Below are 27475 nucleotides of genomic sequence, written 5' to 3'. Positions count from 1 at the left end.
TCTGTAGATTTCCCTTGATCTAGATGAGTTGTCCATATATTTTTGCAGTGGAGGAGCTGCAGGTTGCAGGATAGTTTTTTTCTGAAACCAAATTGTTTGTTAGAGAGCAAATTATTAGTTTCTAAATGGAGAGTAATTGATTTGTTTATAATTGATTCCATGACTTTGCATGGGACGCAGCATAGTGAAATTGGTCTGTAGTTATCTACAAGAGAGGGGTCTCCTTTTTTGAAGATGGGGATGACCATTGCTTTCGACCATAGCTTAGGAAGTGTGCTGGTTCTGAAGGATTTTTCAAAAATTATGCTTAGTGGTTCAGCTATGGCAGAGGAGAGTTTTTTTAGGAAGTATGCACATAGACCATCTGGTCCGACTGATAGAGAAGGTTTAAGGTCACGTAATGCTTTTTCAACTTGGTCTTCAGTGAAGTCTACTTGGGTTAAGTCGTTGAGGGAGTTTGAGGTGCGATTGATGAAATTGGGGGATGAGCCATTGCTGTTAACAAAGACAGAGCCAAAGAAAGAGTTGAAGAGGTTGGCTTTGGATGAATCATCATGGTATTCTTTGTTGTTGGGTCCTTTGAGAAGTGGGATTGGTCTAGAGTCTTTGAGTTTATTGTTGACAAAGTTGTAGAAAGCTCTATTAGATTTGGTGCGTAGGAGGTTTTCCTCTTGTTTGCTGTAGTAGTTAAGGCATTCTGCTTTTATTTGATTGCAAATGCTTTTATATCGGCTTTTGAAGTTGGAAACTTGTCCTTTTTTGTTTTTCCTCCAGAGAGCTTTTTTTCTTGTTTGTAATTTTCTTATTGAGATGGGGAGGTTATTTTTTTTGTTTATGGTACATGTTAGAGGTACATGAAGTCTGATAATAATTTTCATTTCGAGTAGGAATGTGTTATAGAGGTCATCAGTAGTGTAGCATTCAGAGAATAGAGTTTTCCAGTTTAATGTTGAGAGGTGAGCTTCAATGAGTTCGTAGTTCGCTTTTTTGAAATTGAATTTTGGTGTTGTATTATTTTGGTGGTTCATAGTGTGGCTTAAGTTGAGACTGAAGTTTATCATGCTGTGGTCGCTGTTGGAAAATGGTTCTGTTATTTGTAAGCCATATATTGTACTTTTGCTGTTACAGAAGATGAGATCCAGACAGTTATCAAGTCTGGTATTTTTAGTTACTAGTTGGTCGAGTCCCAGATGGGTGACGGTATTATATACGGTAGAATGGATGGTTTCTTTGCTGTATTCATTTAAGGACCAGTTGATGTGTGGTAGGTTGAGGTCTCCGAGGAAGATAATGGGGTATGGGCAGTTGGTTGCCCACGTTAGTAATGTGGATAATTTGTTAGCATGTTCGATGTCGTAGTCCGGGGCTCTGTAGCAGAGTAAGAAGCGAATTGTGGTATTTAGGGATAAATCACACACAATAGTTTCCGGTACCAATAAATCCTGTGCAACTTTGAGGACTTTTAGGTTCAGTGATTTTTTGTAAAATATAGCTACTCCGCCTCCTCTGTGGGATTCACGGTCTGAGCAGAAAACATGGTAGTTTTTTGATGTGATAATGGAGTCTGGGTAGGAAGCATTTAACCATGTTTCGCATATAAAAATTATATCAAAATTGGAGGTGTCAGATAGAAGGAGGAATTCAGATATCTTGTTGACTAAACTTCTAGCATTTAATAGTTTACATTTGAGATTGGTCTTGTGTTGGGGATTGGTTTTGGGGTGGTCAGAGGAAGTAAGGGGCACGCTTTCCTATTCTTGGTTTGAGGTGGTAGGGTTGTCCATTTGTTGTTGTGGGATGGTGGTTCCTTGAATGGGAGGACTCTAGAACATCGTCTCATCTTCCCCTTATGGTAAGGACACAACAGATTGCTAGTGCATCAGTTCTCGCTAACAGTGCTAGACTTTTCCTTGACAGTTTTCTGCTGAAGAAGTAATCCTCTCCATCCCCACCCACCCCCCACATATACAAAAATTTTCCCCTGGCTAAGCAAAGCACAAACCTCCAGCATCAGCAGCTTATTAAGGGGAGCTAGCAAATAAACACCTCCAGACGCAAGGCAGGGTTCACCTCGGGCCGGGGCTCTGCCAGTGCAACTTCCTCCATTTTAATAGTTTAATAAAAATTAGCATAATTAACGAACATCTGTATGATCCAGAGCGGTGCAATTTGGCACTTGGAAACGAGAGCTTAAACATTATTGCTGGGAGTTTAATGTTGTTTTAATTCTTTTTGGCACAGTGCAGGGAAATAAAAGCGCCCAGTGCCAATGGTTCTCGGCTTATGCTCATTTGCATTCCATTCCCCCTTTCTTGATTGTGAGCAATCGCCAGCTCCCCAGCAATCCATCAAAGCTGAAATTATTTTAAAATACCTCACGGTGCTCAGGCCAAGGCAATGTATGGAAAATGGATTGGGTCTTAATCTTTGCTTTGCCATTCCAGCCATATAGCACGGTTACCTTTTCTCTGTGACTTCCTCAAACCTTGCATTTCATTTATACATGCATGGGTTGGTTCATGATTTAAAGTCTGGTGACTGGAGTAGAATGTGTGAACAGACTTAGTTGAAAAGCATCATGCCTGAAAGGACATTAGGTGAGGGGAAAGATGTATATATCTGTGGCAATTAATCTGTAATGACTCATTTGCCAAGTTAGTTGTCATGTTATGAATCAACAAGCAATGAACATAGATGCCTAGAAACAACCCATGATTTCGGAAGAACTTGAAAACACACATTTGTGCCAACAAGCCTGGGGCTGTTGAACTGGTCATCTTATTCCAGGCCCTACCACTGACTGAATGATTGGTTTGATAGATTGATGTATTTATTTATTTATTCGATTTTTATGCCGCCCTTCTCCTTAGACTCAGAGCAGCTTACAACCCGTTAGCAATAGCACTTTTTAACAGAGCCAGCATATTGCCCCCACAAACCGGGTCCTCATTTTACCCACCTTGGAAGGATAGAAGGCTGAGTCAACCTTGAGCCGGTGATGAGATTTGAACCGCTGACCTTCAGATCTACAGTTAGCTTCAGTGGCCTGCTGCGCCACTCTACCTGCTGCGCCACCCCGGTATGAGATGTAGTGGTTGAGTAAACTGTTTTTTATTAGATTAGATTGCTTTAGATTAATTCTGATTTCTGTGTGTGTGTGTCCTAGAAATCGAATTAATTAATTAATTAATTAATTAATAATGTTTATGCTAGTGACTGGTGAAATAACATTTGTGTGGAAACATTCTTTTTTTTCAGTGTTTGTACTACCTGTATGAGGCATGGGGGAACTGAGATACTCTTTCCCCCTAGGCCTTTACAATTTTATGCATGGTATGTCTATATGTATGTTTGGTTTTACAATAAGGGTTTTTAACTGTTTTAATATTGGATTGTCATATGCTGTTTTACTACTGTTGTTAGCCACCCCGAGTCTACGGAGAGGGGCAGCATACAAATCCAATACAATCAAAATCAAATCAAATCAAATTTGAAGAAGAAACCCTCTGAACATGCTCACGGGAACTCTCATATTGACCATTATATCAAATATCATAATAGATATTCAAGGAGAAAATTGCAGAGCAGCATAAATTCACCATTAACCAGGATTTTTTTAGGAATATATTCTTATATGCAAGATCCTAAATAGAATACCGTATTTTTCAGAGTATAAGACACACTTTTTTCCTCCCTAAAAGAGGCTGAAAATTCAGGTGCGTCTTATACTCTGAATGTAGCTTTTTTCGAAGCTTTTTCCCCAGCCCTAACTGGGTGCTAATGATCTTCCCAGCTCTTACCTTGTAGGTTTTTTCATTGTTACTCTTTGCAAAGAATGTTTTTGAAGCCCTAACCATGTGCTAACGATTTTCCCAGCTATTACCTGCTTGCTCTTTCATTGTTTCTCTTTGCAAAGAATGTTTTCCAAGCCCTAAGTCTTTGCAGGGGTTTTTTCATTGATTTACTTGCTTCGAATGTTTCTTTCCAGTCCTAACCAGGTGCTAACAATGTTCCCAGCTCTTATCGACTTGCAAGCTCTTTCATTGTTACTCTCTCCAAATAAGGTTTCTTTAAAGCCCTAACTATGTGATAAAATAATGTGCTGAAGCTGACCAGACTAAGGATGCTACCCAAATGAATATCTGGTAAGCAGATTCTTTTCCCTATTTTCCTCCCCAAAAACTAAGGTGCGTCTTATACTCCAGTGTATCTTATACCGGCATGCACGCACATCCGAGTGAGATTTTGCTTTCTGCACATGTGCAGAACCAAAATCTTGCCCGGACGTGCATACACACATGCCTGAGATGCACAGCTGCATGCACAACTCCATTTTTGCAACCAGAGCTATGATGTGGCCCGTACCGGTAGCAACCCGCTACTGGAAGTACTAACCCAAAAATATCAGGCAAAATGAGCAAACCAAAGGAATGGATATCAAAAGAGAAAAGTACAAACTACAAGCATTTGCAGATGATTGGATGCTGCTAGATTAAAAATAATTTAATAAAACACCAAAATAATCGTTAAAAAATCTTATAAATAAACAGAGGTATGAATTAATAAAGAAAATAGATACCCGGATAGTTTAAAAAGTGAAATACAGTGGTACCTCTACTTAAGAACTTCCATGACCAGGTTCTTAAGGAGAAAAGTTTGTAGAAAAGCACGAGGGAGTCACCACAGCGAAGTGCTTTATTCCTTCTCCAAACGTCCAGAGAAAGGAAAATGCTTTGTTCGCTCTGGACTGCCAAAGCCTCCTTAAGCATCACTGAAAGGCACCTCTGGCAGCCCAGAAAAGCCCAAGATGGCCAGGATTAAAGGAGAAATGGCAGGAAACTGGCCGGAAAATCGTGCCACTCTCAAATTTCCTGGGAAATTTTCCAGGCTCGGGTTCTTAAGTAGAAAATGGTTCTTTTTAAAAAAAATAGTTTATTAATTTGTTAAGAAAAGAGAGGGGGTAGGGGAGTACAAAAAGACAAAAAGGAGTAAAAAGACACATATCTAAATCACATATTTGTCATGTATATGTTAATATATAGCAGTTTTTGGTATTAGACTAAACATAATCATATTATACTCAACGTTTAAGTTATATAATTTTTTGTATATTACATATATTGATTCAGTAATGAGTTAAAAGAGTAATGTAAGCATTATGAGATATGAGGAAAGGTATAGTGGGGTTTGGATGGGAAAAGAAAAAGAGGGGGGGTTAATACCTGCGATACAGCAGGCATTAGAATTTTGACGACTTGTTAGTTTGTGGTATATGGTAGATGTATATGTTAAAGATTAATGAAAGTTAAGTTGTTAGTGTTTGTAGAGTAAATTCAGACAGTTTGTACTACTCTAATGCTTTCAATTATGTGTTGGTGTTATTAATTTTCTTCTTTTAAATTTGTTTGGTGTTTTGTTTTCTAAGGTGGCGTGGTGAGTTGTGTTTGGGTAATTTGACCATTTTTCTCTATTTTGTTGTTGTTAAGTTTGGATAACCATCGGTACCAATTCTCCAAGGCCCTGTAGAATTCCGAATTATTTTTGTTTTGTAATTCCATCGTTATTTTGAACCACTCTGCACATTCCATGATTTTGGTGATGACTGTTAAAGTTGTCAGGATATTTTCCTGTTTCCACTGTTGGACGTAGGTTATTCTGGCTGGGGTCAGTATCTGTATAATAAGGTATCTATCTTCTTTTATAGTTTTCTGATGGAAAATACCTAAGAGAAATAGTTCAGGTTTGGGTTTAATTTTTATCAATATGGTTCTTAAGAAGAGGCAAAAAAAATTTGAACACCCAGTTCTTATCTAGAAAAGTTCTTAAGTACAGGCGTCCTTAAGTAAAGGTGCCACTGTGCTTAAGAATCTATATAACACCAAGGTGTACAAAGGTGTACAAAAATTAAAGAGGACAATTATACAAAATGAATGCATCAAATTAAACTGGGTATAGAGAGATGGAAAAGTTTGCAACTTTCTATGAGGGGTAGAATAGCCATAATAAATATGAACTTATTGCCGAAGATTTATTCCAAACAATATTAATACAACTAGGGAAAAAATATTGTTCTTTCATTGATATCCGCCTCAATTAGAATTTTTTTGCTCTTAATTCTTGGATCATCAGCTGTGCAATGTGCTCCTAACCATTTTCTGAAGTGGTGTAGGGTTTCCTGGCTAAGCAGGGGGTTGGACTAGAAGACCTCCAAGGTCCCCTACAACTGTTTCTGATTCTATTCTGTTCTCTTCTCGAATCAGGCTAAAATTAACTCTACTGGAACTCCCCATTTCCTCTTTCATGACAGAACTAACCCCCAGATAGGAAAGACAAAAGACCTGGGATCAAGAAAATCCAGGGAAACAGGGAAACACTGAGGGCAATCAGAAACACATCAAAACCCATCAAGCTGGCTGCAGGAGCTCACAAAGCTGCACATATGAAAGCAGCTAAAATTTCCCAAATTTTATGTGACTGTATTTCCTTTAAAAAATACATTTCCTAAAAACAATAACACTTCCAAAAAATTACATTTCCTAAAACCAATAACATTTCCAAACACACACACCCATTTTCTAAAAACAGTAACATTTCCAAAAACCAATAACATTATTATTGTTGTTGTTGTTGTTGTTGTTATTGTTATTTATTAGATTTGTATGCCGCCCCTCTCCGTAAACTTGGGGCGGCTCACAACAATAACAAAGACAATGTAAGAACAAATCTAATAATTTAAAAAACACTAAAACCCCCATTATTAAAAGCAAGCATACACACAAACATACCATGTATAAACTGTATAGGCCCGGGGGAGATGTCTCAGTTCCCCCATGCCTGACGGCAGAGATGGGTCTTAAGAACTTTACGAAAGGCAAGGAGGGTGGGGGCAGTTCTGATCTCCGGGGGGAGCTGGTTCCAGAGGGTTGGGGCCGCCACAGAGAAGGCTCTTCTCCTGGGTCCCGCCAAACTACATTGTTTAGTCGACGGGACCCAGAGAAGGCCAACTCTGTGGGGCCTAACCGGTCGCTGGGATTCGTGTGGCAGAAGGCGGTCCCGGAGATATTCTGGTCCGATGCCATAAAGGGTTTTATAGGTCATAGTAACCAACACTTTGAATTGTGACCGGAAATTGATCGGCAACCAATGCAGACTGAGGAGTGTTGGTGTAACATGGGCATACTTTGGGAAGCCCATGATTGCTCTCGCAGCTGCATTTTGCATGATCTGAAGTTTCCGAACACTCTTCAAAGGTAGCCCCATGTAGAGAACATTACAGTAGTCGAACCTCGAGGTGATGAGGGCATGAGTGACTGTGAGCAGTGAGTCCAGGTCCAGATAGGGCCACAACTGGTGCACCAGGCGAATCTAGGCAAACATGTCCTAAAACCAATAACATTTCCAAACACACACCCCATTTTCTAAAAACAGTAACATTTCCAAAAACCAATAACATTTCCTAAAACCAATAACATTTCCAAACACATACCCCATTTTCTAAAAACAGTAACATTGTCAAAAAATTACATTTCCTAAAAGAAATAACATTACCTAAAATAATTTTTTTAAGCATAAAAAGAAAAAAAATGCAGCCCCTTACCCAATTGATTGGTAGGCATCAATTTGATCATTTCACTTTAAGCCAGGAAGGTCTGCTTGGTAGCCACTCCGGATTCGGTTTCTGAAACTGGCAGGCTCGAAGCTGGGTGGAAACTTTAGAGCCCAGTTTGGCAAACAGAGACTGGGAATCAGCCTACCAGACAGCATGGCTGCAAGAAAGTGCAGTGCCAAAAATTCACAAAAAATCCAAAAATATGATGGAGGGGCAGCACAAAAACCACGATCTTGACAAAACAATGAATCAGATAAACTGCCATGAGGCTAAAACACCAGGCTGCACTTTTATCTGTAACACTAATTACAGCAGCCCCACCCAACCACAGGTGGCCTCATTTTCTCTTGTAATAATCCTTCAGTTGTTGTCTCCTATGCATCACTCTACACATGCGTGGATGTGTCATTAATTCTTGTTCAGAATCCAAGGATGATACAGATGATTGATCTCCTCCTGGGCTGTCTGCCAAACTCCCCTCTTCCCTGTCACTCACGCTTCCTTGGTCAGAGGAGGCTTCATCGGCAGATTTCCCCCACATCCACCTGCACATTCCTTGGGGCAGGAGCTGGGCCAGAGCTAACCACAACAGGATATAATGTAGATTTGGATAAATGGCAAAAAACCAGAAGCTGACAATGCCAAATCATATAAAGAAAATTTCTATAAAATGTTCTATAGGTGACATCTGTCCCTGGCAAGACTGGCTAAAATGTTTAACAATATGTCCCCAAACTGTTGGAAATGTAAACAAATATCTGGCACATTACCACATGTGGTGAAATTGTATAAAGACAAGAACATTTTAGACACAAAATTTTATATGGTTAGAAAAAATGAACAGACAACATATGGATTTTAAGCCAGAATTGTTTTTGTTAGGCATTATACCAGACAACGATGATAAAGGTGTAATATATCTAATATTACATGTCTTGACTGCATCAAGAATTGTATATGTACAGCAGTAGAAGAACAAAAGCACCCCTTCAGAGGATGAAACATTAAGGAAAATTATTAGACTGTGCAGAAATGGATATACTAATGCTAAAAATAAAAGATAAAGGAGATACAGAATTATATTCAATATGGAATAGATTCTATCAATGGCTAGAAATATGAGTTAGAAATTGGAATGCAAAAGAATGGATATTACATGGATATTGAAAGAGATATTATTTTTAGTATTGATATAGGAATGTTAAGTATTAGAATGATAAATAAGTTGACATATTAGAATAAGATGGTCAGAAACTATTGTATAAATTTAGCATTGTTTAAAATTATATATGTATGTATGTATGTATGTATGCCACATGTTTGTTTGGTTTTTTTTACTGAATTTGAAAATTAAGGGAGACTAGGATAGATCTATTTCGGCCTTATTTTGGCCTCATCAGCTAGCCATACCCACTGGGACTTGAACCTGCAACCTTTGCCTTGTAAGGCAGAGAATTATCCTCTAGGCTACAGTATCCAATCCCTTCAGCTCTGCACCAGGGAAGGGTTACATATTTTTGTGTCGAATCACCCCGATGTATTGAAGGAACATCACAGCTCCTTATGTGCCTCTCGGCCCAACCCAGGGCCATTTCCAAGGCAGTTAATTTTATTGATAGCCAACAATTCTATCTGCATGTGCCACATGTTGTTGTTTTTTTTTGCTGAATTTGAAAATTAAGGGAGACAAGGATAGATATACTTCGGCCTTATTTTGGCCTCATCAGCTAGCCATACCCACTGGGACTTGAACCTGCAACCTTTGCCTTGTAAGGCAGAAAATTATTCTCTAGGCTACTGTATCCAATCCCTTCAGCTCTGCACCAGAGAAGGGTTACATATTTTTGTGTCGAATCACACATATATATATATGTTTTATTATAAGAGGAGTGCCAGGACAATTACACTGTATTAAATATATTTATATGTAAACAATAAAAAATGAATATATATCTTTTTTGTTGTTGAAATATCATTGGTTAGTTTATTTCAGACCAGAGGAGAAAGCCCAACAAAAATCATTCTCCAGTAAGCCTTAGTGAGTTCTGGCAGTAAATGCAATACACAATCCAAACAACCCTTTGATATATGATTTTTCCTTTTCGTTTGTTTAGTTTTTTCCCCAAAGGTATCAAGGCAACATGAATAGCATCGGGCTATGGTTCTTAAGAATCTTTGGGGAAGCCATGATAATTAAACTCATGTATAAACTAATTCTCCAACACTCTGCTTAATGCAAATTAAATGCCAAAGGTGAATTAAATATAGATCTACTGTCCATTGGCTGATTAGACTAACCAACTAACAAGGCCAGGCGGGCCTAGAAACTAAGATATATGAAAAGAGATCGAAGGGACTATGTTTGTTTAGCTTTGAGAAAATATGATCGAAGAAGGAATATAATGGTGCTCTCAAGTACCATTATTCCATTTTCTGCACCCTTGTTCCAGAGTGCAGGACACGGAATCAAATGGTATTCAATCAAATTCTGATTGAATGTCTTAAAAAACTTTCTAACAGTAAGTAAGAGTAGTGGAGTCATTTAGCCAGGCAGTTCTCTTTCAGTGGATGTGCTCAAGAGAGACTAGATAGCCATCTGTCTGAGATGCTTTAATCTGGATTCCTGCTCTAAGCAGGGGTGGCCTCAGGGACCTAAAATATCCCTTCCAGTTCTGTGATTTTGAGCCAGAAGCACTAAAAAGCAGAAATAGGTATATCAAATGCCAAAGGAGGCTGGGATGAGGAATAGAAGCTTGAAAAATACAACTCCTAGTTCTGTTCTACATTGATCAAACCCACCTGACCAGAATGTTGAAGTTTACAGAGAAAACGATGGTCGTGCAGAATTATTGCAATGGGCTGCTATTCTCAATTCCAGAATAGGTTACAGCAGATCTTGATTTGTGGATGAAGCCACAAATCCTGCAGGCAATCTTTCTAGTTTACCTTGACTAGGAAGCTCCAAAGAGAGGAAGCAAGGCCACTGTAGACTGCCAACTTGGTATTGCTGAATTGCTGACTTTTTTGAAAGGGCAGGCTGATGGTTTGCACCTATAAGGTTAATGGAAACCCCTAATATCCTTAAGTAACACTGGGAGAAAATCCTGCCTATAACCAGGGCTTTCATTATAATAATCCTGACTAAGTGCACCAGTGTGCCTTCCGTCCCCTGTCCAATTGTCTCTCCTATATTTTATATATCTTTTCTCCCATTCATATATCCTTTCCTCTACTCTTCATTGATATATTCTATTCTCATATCTCTTCTTCTATCCCTTCCCTAATATTTACCACTACATGTTTTTATTCTCTTTAACTTTCAATTTTATTGGAATAAATAAATAAAATAAAATAAAATAAAAAATAATAAAATAAAATAAAATAAAATAATAAAATAATAAAATAAAATAAAATAAAATAAAATAAGTAAAATAAAATAAAATAAAATAAAATAAAATAAAATAAAATAAAATAAAATAAAATAAAATAAAATAAACTTCCCTCCTCCTGTCTCTCTACAGCAGACCTGGGCAAGATGTGGTCCGAGGGCCGGATGCGGCTCACCCGTTGTCTGTGACTCGCCCATGGATGTTGGTCCAACTTTTCTAGATAAGAACCGGGTGTTCAAGATATAATATATAATTATATATATAATATATAATATAATATATAATTATAATTTATAATTATAATATAATTATCTCAGCTCTACCCAATAATATACACTATTGTGTAGAACTGAGTTAATTATATTAGTCCGGCTCTCTAAAACTATCCAATTTCTCATGCAGCCCTATGGCAAAATTAATTCCCCACCCCTGCTCCATAGTATATACCCATGATGGCAAATCTATGGCACGCATCCCACAGGTTGCATGTGGAGCAATATCTAAGGGAACATGAGACATTGCCCTATGTCAGCTCCAGAGCGCATGTGTATGCTGGCCAGCTGACCTTTGGCCTTCTGGAAGGTGGGGGACACCGTTTTCACCCTCCCCAGGAAAGCTTCCAGAGCCTGGGAAAAGTGAAAAACAGCCCAATGGGCCTAGCAGAAGTTTGGAGGCTTCAGTAAGGCCTGCATACATGTGCGGGAAGGGGGCAGCATGGGTGGGTGTGTTGTTCATGTATATGCAGAGGGAAGACATTGCATTATATGTGGGGGCATATGCCCTTTTGGACCCAGGGGAAGAGCCTTCTCTGTGGCGGCCCCAACTCCCCCCAGAGATTAGGATTGCCCCCACCCTCCTTGCCTTTCGCAAACTCCTTAAAACCCACCTCTGCTGTCAGGCATGGGGAAATTGATTCCCCTGGACCGTTTTCCGTTTTATGTATGGTTTATATGAGATGTATGATTGCTTTTTATATTAAGGGTTTTAAATTGTTTTTAATCATTGGATTTGTACTGTTTTGTTGTTGTGAGCTGCTCCGAGTATCCAGAGAGGGGTGGCATACAAATCTAATAAATAGATAGAGAGGTAGGTAGGTAGGTAGGTAGGTAAGTAAGTAAGTAAGTAAGTAAGTAAGTAAGTAAGTAAGTAAGTAAGTAAGTAAGTAAATAAATAAATAAATAAATAAATAAATAAATAAAATAAAATAAAATAAAATAAAATAAGATGTTCTCATATTTAGACAATATATATGGAAAGGGATAATATTTTGGCCTATTTAAAAATAAAAACAAGGAAAAAAAGGTTCACCCTCACAGGTATATACTATACATATATGTATACAGACATGTATATATCTATGTCTACAGGGGAGCATAACACACATACATACCCACACGCCAATTGTTTCAACACTTAAAGATGAAGACTCATCTAAACCACGGGTTTCAATCTTGCGGTATCACATTTTGCAATGTTTTTTTCCATTCACAGAGCCGGAGCGGGCGTGGTCTGTATTGGATGCATCTGACCCGCAGAATGCCAGTTTGATACCCCTAATCTAAAACAACCAAAATCCAAAGTTCTATTTAAAATGAAAATAGAATGCAAGGTAGCCTATTTCATAAGAGAATAGCAAAGGACGGAAGAGGATTGAAAGTCCTGTGGCAGATGTGAAGAATCTGTGGCCCTTCAGATGTTATTAAATTACTGCTCCCAGCAGACCCAGTTAACATAGCTAAATGGAGAGGGATGCTCAGAATTATACTTTAGCAGCATCTAGACACCTACAAGTCCATCTCCCGTTCCTTTGATAATCCATTGCTACATTGGCATATACAGTGATCCCCCGGTTATTGCGTTCCCGATCATTGCGAACGGGCTAATTTGCGATTTTGCAACCCGGAAGTAAAAACACCATCTGCGCATGCGCACCCTTTTTTCTATGGGCACGCATGTGTAGATGGCGCCGGGCAGATCAGCTGCTGGGCGGCTTCCCTGGGTCTTCCCCCTCTTGCTGGCGGGAGGGCAAAGCCCCCCCCAGCACCCGCTCGCCCGCCGTTTGCCCGGCCACCCACCGTTCGCCGCTCGCCCGCCCTTCGCCCGGCCGCTCGCCCGCCCTTCGCCCGGCCACCCGCCGTTCGCCCGCCCTTCACCGCTCGCCCGCCCTTCGCCCGGCCACCCGCTGTTCGCCCGCCGTTCGCCCAGCTCGCCTGCCCTTCGCCCGGCTCGCCCGCCCTTCGCCCGGCTCGCCCGCCCTTCGCCCGGGTTGGGGGCTCGGGGGTTGCTGGAAAGCCCCCCCCAGGCCAGCTCCAATCTTTTAAAACAGGCGCGCCGCTTCTCTGCTGACTCCTGGCGAACTTCCCCGCTTTAGGAGTCAGCGGAGAAGCCGCGCACCTGTTTTAAAAGATCGGAGCCGGCCTGGGGGGGCTTTCCAGCAACCCCCGAGCCCGGGTTGGGGGCTCGGGGGTTGCTGGAAAGCCCCCCCAGGCCGGCTCCGATCTTTTAAAACAGGCGCGCCGCTTCTCCGCTGACTCCTAAAGCGGGGAAGTTCGCCAGGAGTCAGCGGAGAAGCGGCGCGCCTGTTTTAAAACGATCGGAGCCGGCCTGGGGGGGCTTTCCCTTTCAGTTGGGAAGCCGCGCGGCGGGCGCGGCAGCAGCGAGGAGTTTGCGTGGGCGGCGTGGAAACCCCAATCTTCGGCTCCTCGCTGCTGGGAAGTAAAAACACCATCTGCGCATGCGCAGATGGTGTTTTTACTTCCGCAGCGCTACTTCGCGAAAACCCGCTCATTGCGGGGGGTCCTGGAACGGAACCCTCGCAATGATCAGGGGATCACTGTACTGTATATTGTTTTGGTCTATTTACAGTAGCTCTGGAAACACATGTATAAGAACACAAGTATAAAGATGTTAAATAGTTCTGGATCCTACCACATCACATTTCATTTCATTTTCATTTATATTTCCCCAAATATATTATTCCCAAGTGACTTTTCCCCCCCAATGTCTTTATTTATCTGCAATGGGAATCTATCTATGGGAGGATTAACGTGGGAGGGGGAATAATTCTGGGTATTAGAAAAAGAAGAAAAGCAAAATATATCTGGTTAATTCATGTTCATAGTAGTTTTTGTTTTCTGAAAAGAAAAACAGAAGGTGAAGTAACAAAACAGCAATAGTAATAATGATATTTATGTAGCAATACATCTGACAATGTATAAGATGTTCCCATATTTAGACAAGGGATAATATTTTGGCCTATTTAAAAATAAAAACTTTTCTATTAAAGAGACAGGTGGAGGAAAGAAATATGCGTAAAATTATCTGTGCCAGAGACAGAAATCTTAGCCCTATCCCATCCAGTCCCTATACACCATTATTTCATGAGTATTACTGGTGCTTTTTCCCCCCAGGAATATAACATGTATGGTTGGTGGGTCGGAGAACTGAACAGCGTGATAGGGATTGTCCCAAGTAACCATCTCATGCCTGCCTATGAATTGGAAGAATAAGGGACATGAGAAAAAGGTAAGGAAAGTAAGGAAAGCAGTGCTAACAATACTGTGCTTCAGCTTTGATCATCTCAATCAGGGTGATTCTTCTTTGCAAGCTGCTTTACATCCTTTTATCTGTCTAAAGCTCTCGAATCTTCCAGTGAACTGTTCCATGGATTCAATAGTTTTTTTCATACCCAAACTTCACAATTCACGAACCCTAGCGGCTGATTAGGTCCCACAGAGTGGGCCTTGTCTGGGTCCCATCGAAGAAACAATGTCGTCTGGCAAGAACCAGGGGGAGAGTCTTCTCTGTGGCGGCCCCGGCCCTCTGGAACAAACTCCCCCCAGATATTAGGACTGCCCCCACCCTCCTCGCCTTTCGTAAGTTATTAAAAACTCATCTTTGCCGCCAGGCACGGGGAAACTAACACACACACCAATTGTCAAGGCTGGTATATGGTTTGATTGGTTGTGTGATAATTTTATTTTATTATGAGGGTTTTTAATTGCATTTTACAATTGGATTTGTACACTGTTTATGTTGTCGTGAGCCGCCCCGAGTCCTCAGAGAGGTGCGGCATACAAATCTAATAAATTATTATTATTATTATTATTATATTATTATTATTAATTATTTCATTAACTACCACTGCTGTCCTAAAATCAGGACCTCAATGTGGGTGCAAGCAGTCCTTTGAACACTTTATCCTAGACTGTAATCCCAATGAAAATTCATATACAGTGATCCCCCGATCATTGCGAGGGTTCCATTCCAGGACCCCTCGCAATGATCGGTTTTTCGCGAAGTAGCGCTGCGGAAGTAAAAACACCATCTGCGCAGGGAGGAGCCGAAGATTGGGGTTTCCCCACTGCCCACGCAAACTCCTCGCTGCCGCTCGCCCGCCCTTCGCCCGCCCACGCCGTTCGCTCGCGCCGCTTCCCAGCTGAGTCCTGAAGCCAATTCGCTTCAGGACTCAGCTAGGAAGCGGCGCGAGTGAACGGCGTGGGCGGGCGAAGGGCGGGCGAGCGGCGGGCGCGCGGGCAGGCAGGCGGCGGACAAGCCGTTCGCTCACGGCGCGAGCGAACGGCGTGGGCGGGCGAAGGGCGGGCGAGCGGCGGGCGAGCGGGCAGGCAGGCGGCGGACAAGCCGTTCGCTCGCGCCGCTTCCCAGCTAAGTCCTGAAGCCAATTCGCTTCAGGACTCAGCTGGGAAGCGGCGCGAGCGAACGGCGTGGGCGGGCGAAGGGCGGGCGAGCGCCGGGCGCGCGGGCAGGCAGGCGGCGGACAAGCCGTTCGCTCGCGCCGCTCGCTCGCGCCGCTTCCCACCTGAGTCCTGAAGCCAATTCGCTTCAGGACTCAGCTGGGAAGTGGCGCGAGCGAACGGCGTGGGCGGGAGAAGGGCGGGCGAGTGGCAGCGAGGAGTTTGCGTGGGCGGTGGGGAAACTCCTCGCTGATGCCCGCCGCTCGCCCTCCCGCCAGCAAGAGGGGGAAGACCCAGGGAAGCCGCCCAGCAGCTGATCTGCCCGGCGCCATCTACGCATGCGTGGCCATAGAAAAAAAGGGTGCGCATGCGCAGATGGTGTTTTGACTTCCGGGTTGAAAAATCGCCATATAGCCGTTCGCAATGATCGGGATCGCGATACCCGGGGGATCACTGTACACCCACAGAGCCCTAGTGGGAATATACTGTTGATAATCAAAATATACTCCTTCACTCACTGGAAATGATTATTATATAACAGCATCCTTCACCTGATTCGACAAATATATTGTATACAATATAATGTTTGGTGGTGGAAGAATTTTCTAGCTCAATTTGGTTAAGGTAAAGACTGAATTTGGATTTTCTAGATGCACAGCATGGATTCGACCACTGAGTATGATTCCTTCATAAGTTATATAGTGGCATCATTTAAATTTCAAGCTTCCTCCTCAGTGGCTCATAATTTATAAAGTACATCATAAATGTAGGTCCATATTTGCAATATGTAGTATGGCCATTACTTCACAGCATGTAATAGGATCTGAAATCTTAATGGTAGTGACTGCCTTATCTTTTTCAAAGTAAGGCAATATACATGTAGAAGTTACACAGTAGAACAGTGTTTCCCAACCTTGGCAACCTGGAGATTTCTGGACTTCAACTCCCAGAATTCCCCAGCCAGCATTTTCTGGCTGGGGAATTCTGGGATTTGAAGTCCAAATATCTTCAAGTTGCCAAGGTTGGGAAACACTGCAGTAGAACATATAGCCTCAAAGAAGGAATTATTAGGTTAACTGATTGGATTTTCCCTCTGCATTCTGATATCGGCAATGTAAATAGTATGCCTCTATCTTCAGCTGGTTACTAAACATTCTCTTGCCAAAGCTATTAATGCTTCATCAGCTTTCAGTCTTCCCTCAGGTACTTTACAGTAAAGTGAACAACGCTTAAGAGACTTGAAAGACATAGTATAATGTTTTAATAACTACCAAGAGGTGGTGCTAATAGTAAACTACGTTTGTAAGAATCATGACCCTGAGAAAAGAAGTGGCCTGGAATGGTGGACATTTGATAAGGAATTAATGAATTAAGGCTAGCCAGTTACACATCTGTTTTCTGTCGAAAATTTGGTTTCAAGATTCCTCAGATACTGTGAAGAGTTACAACAACATTGTCTTCCACTACTGGGAGAAAACACTTTGTTTCTTTTTAAAAAGGCTTGTCCTACTTAGAATGGGCAAATTATTGACTGCCAACCAAAGAACTGACCCTGATTAATCAGGTCTAGTGAAGAGCACCGTGTAAATCTAAAAGCTTGCTTCTATTCTCACTAACAGAAACTGGCTCAATATAAATGATTGATCACCTTCCTAATCACCTGGTGCCTTCTTAGAAAATTCAGATAAGTCTACAATTGCTTTCTAAAAAGACAGTCCTTAAGTCATGATTAGAAGGGGAATTGTATACTTACGAAGTGCTGAAGATTACCCTAAAGTGGAAGTTCGGGCCATAATATATATCTCTCCTATATCTCCTATACCTTTCTTCTATTCCTATATCTCTTCTTCTATTCTTTCATTGATATGTTCTATTACTTTATCTTCTTTTCCATTATTTCTTAGATATATTTTACTATGAGTATCTCCTCTATAACCTTCATCATGTATTTTACTATGTGTATATAGATATATACCCACTAAAACCCTCATTGTGTATTGGACAAAATAAATAAATAAAAATAAAATAAATAAATAAATATATTGGAATAGATGATAGATAAGAAAGGAATGTTATCCATGCTCAGAAGTATACTCACACTTACTGTATTGCACAACCCAGGTCCAAATCTTGGCACCGAAAAGAAATTGTTGACCTAAATTTTAGTGAGTTAGGGTTCAGCTGAACTTTGACTTCTCTGGCTTTGCATTATTAAGAACAATTTTATCCAGTCCAGGAGGGAAGGCCAGAATCTGAACTTGGAAAAGCCATAACCTCTTACTGTTGTTCAGTTTCAGTTTGAATTAAGACAGGAGGAATATTGTCTCTGGCTCCATCTTCTGGCCTCTTTCCTTTACAGAAGTGAGTCGGAAAGTCTCTATGTTTGGAGAAAGCATTGAGTATTGAGATAGACCTGAAAAGATTCTAGTAAGTCCCAAGAGAGCAGGGTGGAAGAGGGCAAGAGACAAAACATGAGTCATGTCAGATGTTGAGATACAACTACACAAAGGCAGGATTTGTGTTGTGGCGTGACCACGTGCCTTTTGTTTTTATGCTACGTTGGTTTGTTGCATTTTTGTGGCCAGAAAACAAAACTGACTCTGCAATAATTCTAAACGTAAAATAGGGAGACATAAAGAGCAGTCCATCATTTTTCAAAGGTCTATTAAAAATGTTATTGAATGTGTTCGACCTGTGACAGGGATACAACTGGCAATTGAGATCTGTAATGCTCTCTACATGGGGCTACCTTTGAAAAGTGTTCAGAAACTTCAGATCGTGCAGAATGCAGTTGCGAGAGTTATCATGGGCTTTCCCAAAAATGCCCATGTAACACCAACACTCCGCAGTCTGCATTGGTTGCCGATGAGTTTCCGGTCACAATTCAAAGCGTTGGTCATCACCTATAAAGCCCTTCATGGTACCGGACCAGGGTATCTACGAGACCGCCTTCTGCCACACGAATCCCAGCGACCGGTTAGGTCCCACAGAGTGGGCCTTCTCTGTGACCCGTCAACAAAACAATGTCGCTTGGCGGGGCCCAGGGGAAAAACCTTCTCTGTGGTGGCCCCGGCCCTCTGGAATCAACTCCCCCCAGAGATTAGAATTGCCCCCACCCTCCTTGACTTTCGTAAGCTCCTTAAAACCCACCTCTGCCATCAGGCATGGGGGAATTTAGACATTCTTTCCCCCTAGGCCTTTACAATTTATGCATGGTATGTTTGTTTGTTTGTATGGATGTTTAGTTTTATAATAAGGGTTTTTTAGTTGTTTTTAGTATTGGATTTGCATGATGTTTTTTATTACTGTTGTTAGCCGCCCCGAGTCTACAGAGAGGGGCGGCATACAAATCCAATAAATAAATAAAATAAATAAATAAATCTGTGATGTTCCTGGAGAGGAGAGGGTTCTGTAGAATTGACTGTGGCATAGTATCCTAAGTTCTTGCTAGCTAAGAATTCAGACCGCTACCTTAGGACTCTACCTCCTATCTGCTTCCACGTATATTCTTCCTGCCCTTTAGATCAGTTCCAAATGTGGTTGGGGGGGGGGGGGGGCTGCTATAGATGGCAGAAAACAATGTTGATACATGCTTTGCCATGACCAAATTTTAGAGAGTCTCAGTATTGAGGCCTGTGAATGGTTCTGTGCTTACAATTTAAGTTCAACAATTTGTCAATTCTCCAGTTTCATTTCCTCTCCCACCTAAGAGTCACTTGCCAACAGAAACACACACACATACACACACACATCTGTATTTTTAATGTAAAATGAGAGAGGGTTGGGTGACTGTGATTGGGTATCTAGAATGAAATAATTTAGCCGCCATTCCAGATAAGCCAGGCCATACATTTGGGAGAATGTTACAATCTCCAGAATTATATTTACATCTGCATGGAAAAGTTTGATCAGAAATAAAAATTGGGTCAGCTGGACACAAGCATCAGCCCAGAACAAGTGGACGAAGGAGATGCAAGATTTTACTTTAGATCTCTCCACATCTCCAGCAGAGCTGGTGAACGACTATGGAGAATTTGTGCAATATTGGAACTGGCTTACCCATAACAACAATGCTCACTCCCTACAACTGCTATTAAAATCCAAAACAAAAAGGTCCTGACTGACCATGAAGCCCAGATTCAACCCAAAGTTCGCAGAAATTGGATATAGAAGCTTTGTATAGTAAGCAAAATTGCCCACCAGTTGAAGAAGGTAACTTCTCTGTGGCGGCCCCGGCCCTCTGGAACCAACTCCCGCCGGAGATTAGAACTGCCCCTACCCTCCCTGTCTTTCGTAAACTACTCAAGACTCACTTATACTGCCAGGCATGGGGGAGTTGAGACACCTTTCCCCCAGGCTTTTTTTATACTTTGTTTTATGTTTGGTATGAATGTGCTGTTTGCTTTTCTTTAAATAATGATAGGGTCTTATATGTTTTTTAATATTACATTTGTTCCACTATTATATTGTTTTTATTACTGTTGTGAGCCGCCCCGAGTCTTTCGGAGAGGGGCGGCATACAAATCTAAATAATAATAATAATAATAATAATAATAATAATAATAATAATAATAATGACTCTGGCATAAGCCCGTGAAAGTGGTCCCAGTGGTACTTGGCACACTGGGCGCAGTACCAAAGGATCTCAGCAGACATTTGAAAACCATTGGAATTGACAAAATCTCCATCTGTCAATTGCAAAAGGCCGCTTTACTGGGATCGGCAAACATAATTCGCCGCTACATCACGCAGTCCTAGGTGCTTGGGAAGCGCCCGACTGGTGATGAAATATGAAATCCAGCATAGTGATCTTGTTTGCTGTGTTGTACTGACCTAATAATAATATTAACTAGCAAGGTTAAGGAAAGCCCCTTATCAAAAATTCAGTGGGTCTTTTTTTAATGAAACTGGTAACAAATAGCAGATAGTATGCAATTCTCTTTCATGGTTTAGATAAACTTTTTGTTATGAAGAGAGGGCTAGTCTATTTTATAGAAACAAGGTTCTGTGGTTTCTTTAAAAGGCTACTAAACACATTTTAAAACAGATATATTTTCCAGAAAAACAACGGATCTATGTAGGTTAGTGAAATGCAGAGTGAAATGTAACTACAGTCATAGGCTATATGTATGAGAAAGACCATGGATGATCATGTTGTGGCCCGCCTAGCGTCCTGTGCAGCCATAGCCTTTGGAAGCCTGTGGTGCTTCCAAAGGAGCCTTTTCTCAGCCCTGCCAAGAGGCACCGCAGGCTTCGAAAGACTCCGACTGCACAGGCTGCTAGGCGGGCCACAACATGATCCACCTACCTGTTATGAATTCCTTTTCCATATTGTATATTTGTTTTTCTCAAATGAATATTCAAACTGCTTTTGCATTTATTCCAATATTATGTGCATTTCTCTTTCCATCTCTTAGTTTTCCATCACGATGAAGATAATTCCTGGGACCTCTTGGCTATTCGTAAGAGACAGATGAACACCTGCAGAAGTTGAATCCATCAACCCTTTGTCTCCCTTTATACAGAAATATATTGCTTTGGTCCCCTAAACTTTAGCCATCGTGTTCTTTTATTCTCCTGGAATTTTATTCACAGACTATAGCAGGGATGGGTTCTTTTTAAAAAAATATATATTTTATTAGTTTTCAAAAACAAACATGACATACAACATTTAGTGGAGCTACAGTCGCTCCGCTCAAACTGGAAGTCATCATTGTAATAAAAAAGAAAAAGAAAGAATCATTTTGTTATTTAACATCGTCTACGAAATATGTGAAAATATCAATTTTAAAGTAGTAAATATAAACCTATATAAAAGTTTATGAAAATATATATAGAAATTTTAAGAGAAGAAGGAAGAATTTACATTTATATTGTAAATAATCACCACCTGATACAATTTAACTACTAAATTCAAATATTCAAAGTAATATAACAACACACTTATCTCTTTTTCTTTGTTTCCCACCAAGTATATACAGTACCTTCTGCCAAATATCATAAAATTCTGATTCTTCTTGGTTATTTAACCGTCTATGATGATGATAAGCAGGGATGGGTTCTAACTTACCTCACTGCCGGTTTGCTTCTTCCCGTACCATGTGACTGCACACGTGTCTTGCACTGCGCATGTGCTTCACACATGTGCATGCATATGCACAGTGCTAAAAACACATGTGCAGAAGCATGTGCAGAAGCAATAAACCAGCCTTCTGTATGCACACAGAAGTGAAAAACAAAATGGCAGCACCTATGGCGCCACCAAGAGAGCCAGTTTGGGGGCGTGGTCAGCTGGCCATCGCTCCCAGTTCGGCAAGGGGGAAAAATTCCCACTACCAGTTCCATAGAACTGTCCGAATCCACCTCTGGGCTACAGTCATCAGGCTGCATATTGTACTTCTGATTTGTCATGATCATTTTGGGAGGTAGACTCTGTTTTCTCAGAACTATCAAAAAGCATAAAGAATGTCTTGCTGATGTTCCAGAATAAATACTACTGTCACTTTCTGACTGGAAAGTGTTTATTATGCTGAAGTGTTGCTTTTTAATCAGCTGGTCAATTTTTATTGTAGCCAAGGGCCTCAACACACCAGCAGTGAATATAATTATTAGAATAAAATACCCAAACAAAATGACTGAAAAGGAAGAAATTTAATTCAGATCAGAGAAATGTTCAGGGTCATTTTCAATAAATATAAGTACGAACAAAGTTTAAACACAATCTGCTTGGGTATATGTTTGGTTTTTTAAAAATTCAACAGAATCTTAAGAATAAAACTATAGTCGACATTTTCCTGCCCATAAAATTGGATGTAATTGTTGATAATACACAGTTCTTAAACTTAAAGAAGGGGGGGTTTTGTGTCATTCTTTATGCAGTTTATTATTCAATTTTACATGTTTACTCTTATCTTTCTTACCTTAGATACCTTTTGTATCTAAGGTAATAACAGTAAAATTCAAAATAAAAGTGTAACATAAAAAATAATTTAAAAATATATAAAAATAAAATGGGAGCATAGTTGAAATAATATTAACATTAAAGTGCAAGTTACAAACATAGCACAGCAGCAAAAATAAAGGAGTCAAATAGGTGAAACATCAATTTATATAAAAGTGAAGTAGTGTTTTTCAAACTTGGAAACTTTAAGGTAAGTCAATTTCAACTACCACAATTCCCCAGCAGCATGCTTTGGAATTTTATGTATGAATTTTATGTATTTCATATTGGCTGGAGAATTCTGGGAGCTGAGGTCCAAACATCATAAAACTGCCAGGTTTGAAAAATACTGAAATACAGTAAATCAATCTCCTTTGATAAGGAATTCCAAAATCTCACCGTAGCTGGTAAATTCTTTTTTCAGTTTCCACTAAACACATGTCTCATAGTGTCAGAAAAAGAATATTTTTGTAAAATTTTGAAATATTAACAATTTTGCACCGCATGACCAAACATACTGTATTTTTTGGAATATAAGACACAATTCCCCTCCCCGAAAAGTGGATGGAAATGTCTGTGTGTCTTATAAAGTGAATATTGCAGCAAGGGGATTTGGTGTAGCAGAGTTCAGTTGTGCTAAGTGGCGGGGATCGGTGCCACCAGTTTGCCACTGCCCATTTACTGCCATCCATTTGCCACTGATATTGGCAATTGGCAGTGAATGGGTTGCAGCGAACAGGCCATGAAGGGGCCATGGTGGCAAACAGGTCATGGCAGACCACAGCAGCAAATGTTTGCCACCGCCCATTTACTGCCACTCATTTACCACCAATCGTGGCAATCAGCAATGAACACATTGCGGCTAATGTGCAGTGATAGGCCTGCTGTGGCAAATAGGATGCCATGGTGAACAGGCAGCGGCAATAACATGCTGAACCTGACCAGGCTGTTGGCTATTGCTGCAAGGACGCTAACCAGATGAATATCAGATAGATGCTGGGAGGCAGAGGCGGATTTTTCCCCCTTGTTTAGAATAGAATAGAATAGAATTTTATTGGCCAAGTGTGATTGGACACACAAGGAATTTGTCTTGGTGCATATGCTCTCAGCATACATAAAATAAAATATACATTTGTCAAGAATCATGTGGTATGACACTTAATGATTGTCATAGGGGTCAAATAAGCCATGAAGAAGCAATATTAATAAAAATCTTAGGATATAAGCAACAAGTTACAGTCATACAGTCAACATAGGAGGAAATGGGTGATAGGAATGATGAGAAAAACTAGTAGAACAGAAGTGCAGATTTAGTAGAAAGTCTGACAGTGTTGAGTGAATTATTTGTTTAGTAGAGTGATGGCGTTCGGAAAAAAACTGTTCTTGTGTCTAGCTGTCTTGGTGTGCAGTGCTCTGTAGCGACGTTTTGAGGGTAGGAGTTGAAACAGTTTGTGTCCAGGATGTGAGGGGTCAGTAAATATTTTCCCCGCCCTCTTTTTGACTCGTGCAGTATACAGGTCCTCAATGGAAGGCAGGTTGGCAGCAATTGCTTTTTCTGCTGTTCTGATTGTCCTCTGAAGTCTGTGTCGGTCCTGTTGGGTTGCAGCACCAAACCAGACAGTTATAGAGGTGCAGATGACAGACTCAATGATTCCTCTGTAGAACTGTATCAGCAGCTCCTCATCTGAAACTAATGTGTCTTATAGTCTGAAAAATACAGTAATTATCACTGCCTTATAGTTAACTGTCTTTGCTAATCTTCAAAGGAATTTATGCAAATACGTTTATGCAAATATGTTTATGCTTTCTCATATACATACATTCTCAAAGGTTTTTTTTTCTCTCTAGCAGATATGGTTATTTCTGATGTTCACCCCAAGCACATCGTGAGAGAGAAGGCTTTGGGGTGCAGTCCCAGCTCCTTCAGGCTTCTCCATGTCAAAAGCTTTTGCAAATGAACAGAAGGCCTAAGGTAGCGCCAGATCGCTCCCCAAAGCCTTTCATCCGTTTATAAAAGCTTTTGCCACGGAGAAGGGTTTATGAGCACTGTCTCATTCATTGAGGTTGCCCGACACTCCAAAAGCAGATTGGGTGTCTTGCACAGGCAGCCTTGGTGAGTCAGCAAAGCTGAGCAGGGTACACTCAACTTCTGCTCTCACCTCTCTGCTTTTGAAACTTCGGGAAGAGGTGGCTTGATGGCTTGGCTGGGGGAGAGGGGAACTGGGCTGCAAAAGCAGTGGGCTAGCACACATGCAACGCCATTCATGCAAGGGTGAAGCGTTTGTTGCACTTCTTGTGCAAGTGGGGCTGTGAGCACTGGCACCTGCCATTGGTGTGAGTGGGGCTACACACGCTGCCCCGCCATCCATACAGTTCAGTTGCAAATAGGCTACAGCCTGGAAGTGTTCTATGGCCCACAGATTGCGGTTCCCTGTTTTATGTCATCTAATAAATCTTCTAGATCTGCAACTCATACTTGCAAGTTCAAGGCAAAATAACTGAACAAACTGCAGTACAGTGTTCCCTCGATTTTCGCGGGGATGTGTTCCGAGACCGCCCGTGAAAGTCGAATTTCCACAGTATCACAAGCCTTCCCTTAACACTTTAAACCCCTAAACTGCAATTTCTAATTCCCTTAGCAACCATTTAGATTATTACTCACCATGTTTATTTATTAAAGTTTATTTAAAAAAAAATTTATTAAAGGCGACAAAAGTTTGGCAATTACATATGACGTCATCAGGCAGGAAAAACCGTGGTATAGGGAAAAAAACAGCAAAGTATTTTTTAATTAATATTTTTGAAAAACCATGGTATAGCCGTTTTGCAAAGTTCGAACCCACGAAAATCGAGGGACCACTGTATATACAATTTGAGGCAAACAGTGAAGGCAAGCATCCTCAATGGATATGACAATCCATTGCTATTTTTTTAATTATAAAGCCCTACATGGCATCAGACCAGATTACTTGTGGGACCACCTTTTGCCGCATGAGTCCCAGCTATCGGTTAGATTCCACAGAATGGGCCTTCTCCAGGTCCCATCGACTAGACAATGGGATCTAGGGGCCCTCTGGAACCAGTTCCCCCCAGAGATTCGTACTGCCCCCACCGTCCTCACCTTCCATAAGAGTCCAAAGACTCATCTATGATGTCTGGCTTGGGGCTATTAGACTCTAGTCCCCTGGCCAAGGAGTGTAGGTATGTCTGTGGTTCAAATGGGAATGAGTGATTTTTAAATGTTATTAGGGTTTTTAGAGCAATTAGTTAAATTAATTGGATTTTTAGATATTTATATTGTATATTGTCTCTTGATATGTGGTAAGCCGCCCCGAGTCCTCGGAGAGGGGTGGCATATAAATCCAATAAACAAACAAACAAACAAATGCTAGATTAATAAATAAGTAAATGCTTGGGAAAAAATATTATTTTGTTAAATGTTCTGTTTTTATTCCAAAATCAAAAGAAACCCCAAAGTAATCTGGCCAAGTGCAAAATATAATCATAGCCACTTCCTATCAGGTTTATTTTTTTAAACTGGAGATTTGGAATTCCCAGTTTGTTTAGAAGTAATATTCTCTTGCCATGGGAATCTAAACGTTATGGGTAAAAATTTAGCTACACATATTTGGTAATAAAAGATATGTACTATGTGCCCAAAGACATTACTTTTCGTCATTGCTACCTCTAACTTTCTTATTCTAGCTCTACAAGTCCACACATTGTTATGCATGAATGTCGGATGTAAATAGGTTACAGATGCCTTAGGTATTTTTCCCTGCCTGTTTCTAGATATATGGCAGTCTTTCTTGTTTTAAGAGGGCACACTGTTGTGCAGTTCAGATGGGGACACAGAGAAGACTCTGTAGTTGCAATCAGGAAACACAGTGTTTAGCACAATGGGGACTGTGGATGTCCATTGTTACAGTAACCACGGGTGCTATACTTTGACAACTGAGATTATAAAGGGAAGGTTTCCTTCCCTGTCTAATTTTGTATCTGGCAATAGGCATTTTATTGAACTGCAATTGAACTGGGAAAACAGTGGTAGGAAGAAAAAGTCACATAGAGAACTCCCTAGCGGGCCTGGCTGTCTATTCCAGGTATATACTGTAGGTCATGAAAACCACAAGATGGCAGTAGCTAACTACTCAGCTAAGGTGTCTGAATTCCCACTGGAAAAGAAGGGAGGGGGCATTCCACACTCCCTAGGGATCATGGTACCTGGATAGTAATTAACAAACAAACAAATAATAAATACAGTGTTCCCTCGCTTTTTACAGGGGATGCATTCCGAGACCGCCCGCAAAAGTTGAATTTCCGCGAAGTAGAGATGCGGAAGTAAATACACTATTTTTGGCTATGATCAGTATCACAAGCCTTCCCTTAACACTTTAAACCCCCAAATTGCAATTTTCCATTCCCTTAGCAACCATTCAGATTATTACTCACCATGTTTATTTATTAAAGTTTATTAAAAAAATATTTATTAAAGGCAGATGAAAGTTTGGCGATGACATATGATGTCATCGGTTGGGAAAAACCGTGGTATAGGGAAAAAACCCGCAAAGTATTTTTTAATTAATATTTTTGAAAAACCGTGGTATAGACTTTCCGCGAAGTTCGAACCCGCGAAAATCGAGGGAACACTGTACAGTACTTTTGAGTTCCTGTGTTAACAAATCCAGTAAACAAAATACAAAGAGCTGCAAACTAAGTACAGTTTGCAAACTAAGTATAGCTTGAAATGTATGGTGAATTTGTACCTTGCCCATATGCAAATTTGCATTCTTTGTAGTTCAAGTGACATTAATTGGGAAAAGGAGCAGTCAAGCACATTCAT

General features: G+C 40.7%; 1 protein-coding gene across 2 annotated transcripts in view; it reads left to right on the top strand.

The window, feature by feature from the left end:
- SKAP1 (src kinase associated phosphoprotein 1) overlaps positions 1-21242 on the top strand; it is a 520763-nt gene extending 499521 nt beyond the window's left edge. For both annotated transcript variants that reach the window (XM_070766916.1, XM_070766917.1), the window contains 2 exons: positions 14409-14523; positions 21110-21242. In XM_070766916.1, coding sequence (XP_070623017.1) covers positions 14409-14507 — 99 coding nt within the window. In that variant the 3' untranslated portion in view covers positions 14508-14523; positions 21110-21242. The remainder of the gene's footprint in view (positions 1-14408; positions 14524-21109) is intronic.
- The last annotated feature ends 6233 nt before the right edge of the window (positions 21243-27475 follow it).

The sequence above is a fragment of the Erythrolamprus reginae genome, chromosome Z (genome assembly GCF_031021105.1).
Source record: "Erythrolamprus reginae isolate rEryReg1 chromosome Z, rEryReg1.hap1, whole genome shotgun sequence".
Lineage (NCBI taxonomy): Eukaryota > Metazoa > Chordata > Lepidosauria > Squamata > Dipsadidae > Erythrolamprus > Erythrolamprus reginae.
Note: the sequence above shows the minus strand (reverse complement) of the source record. Positions and strands in the feature narration are given on the sequence as shown.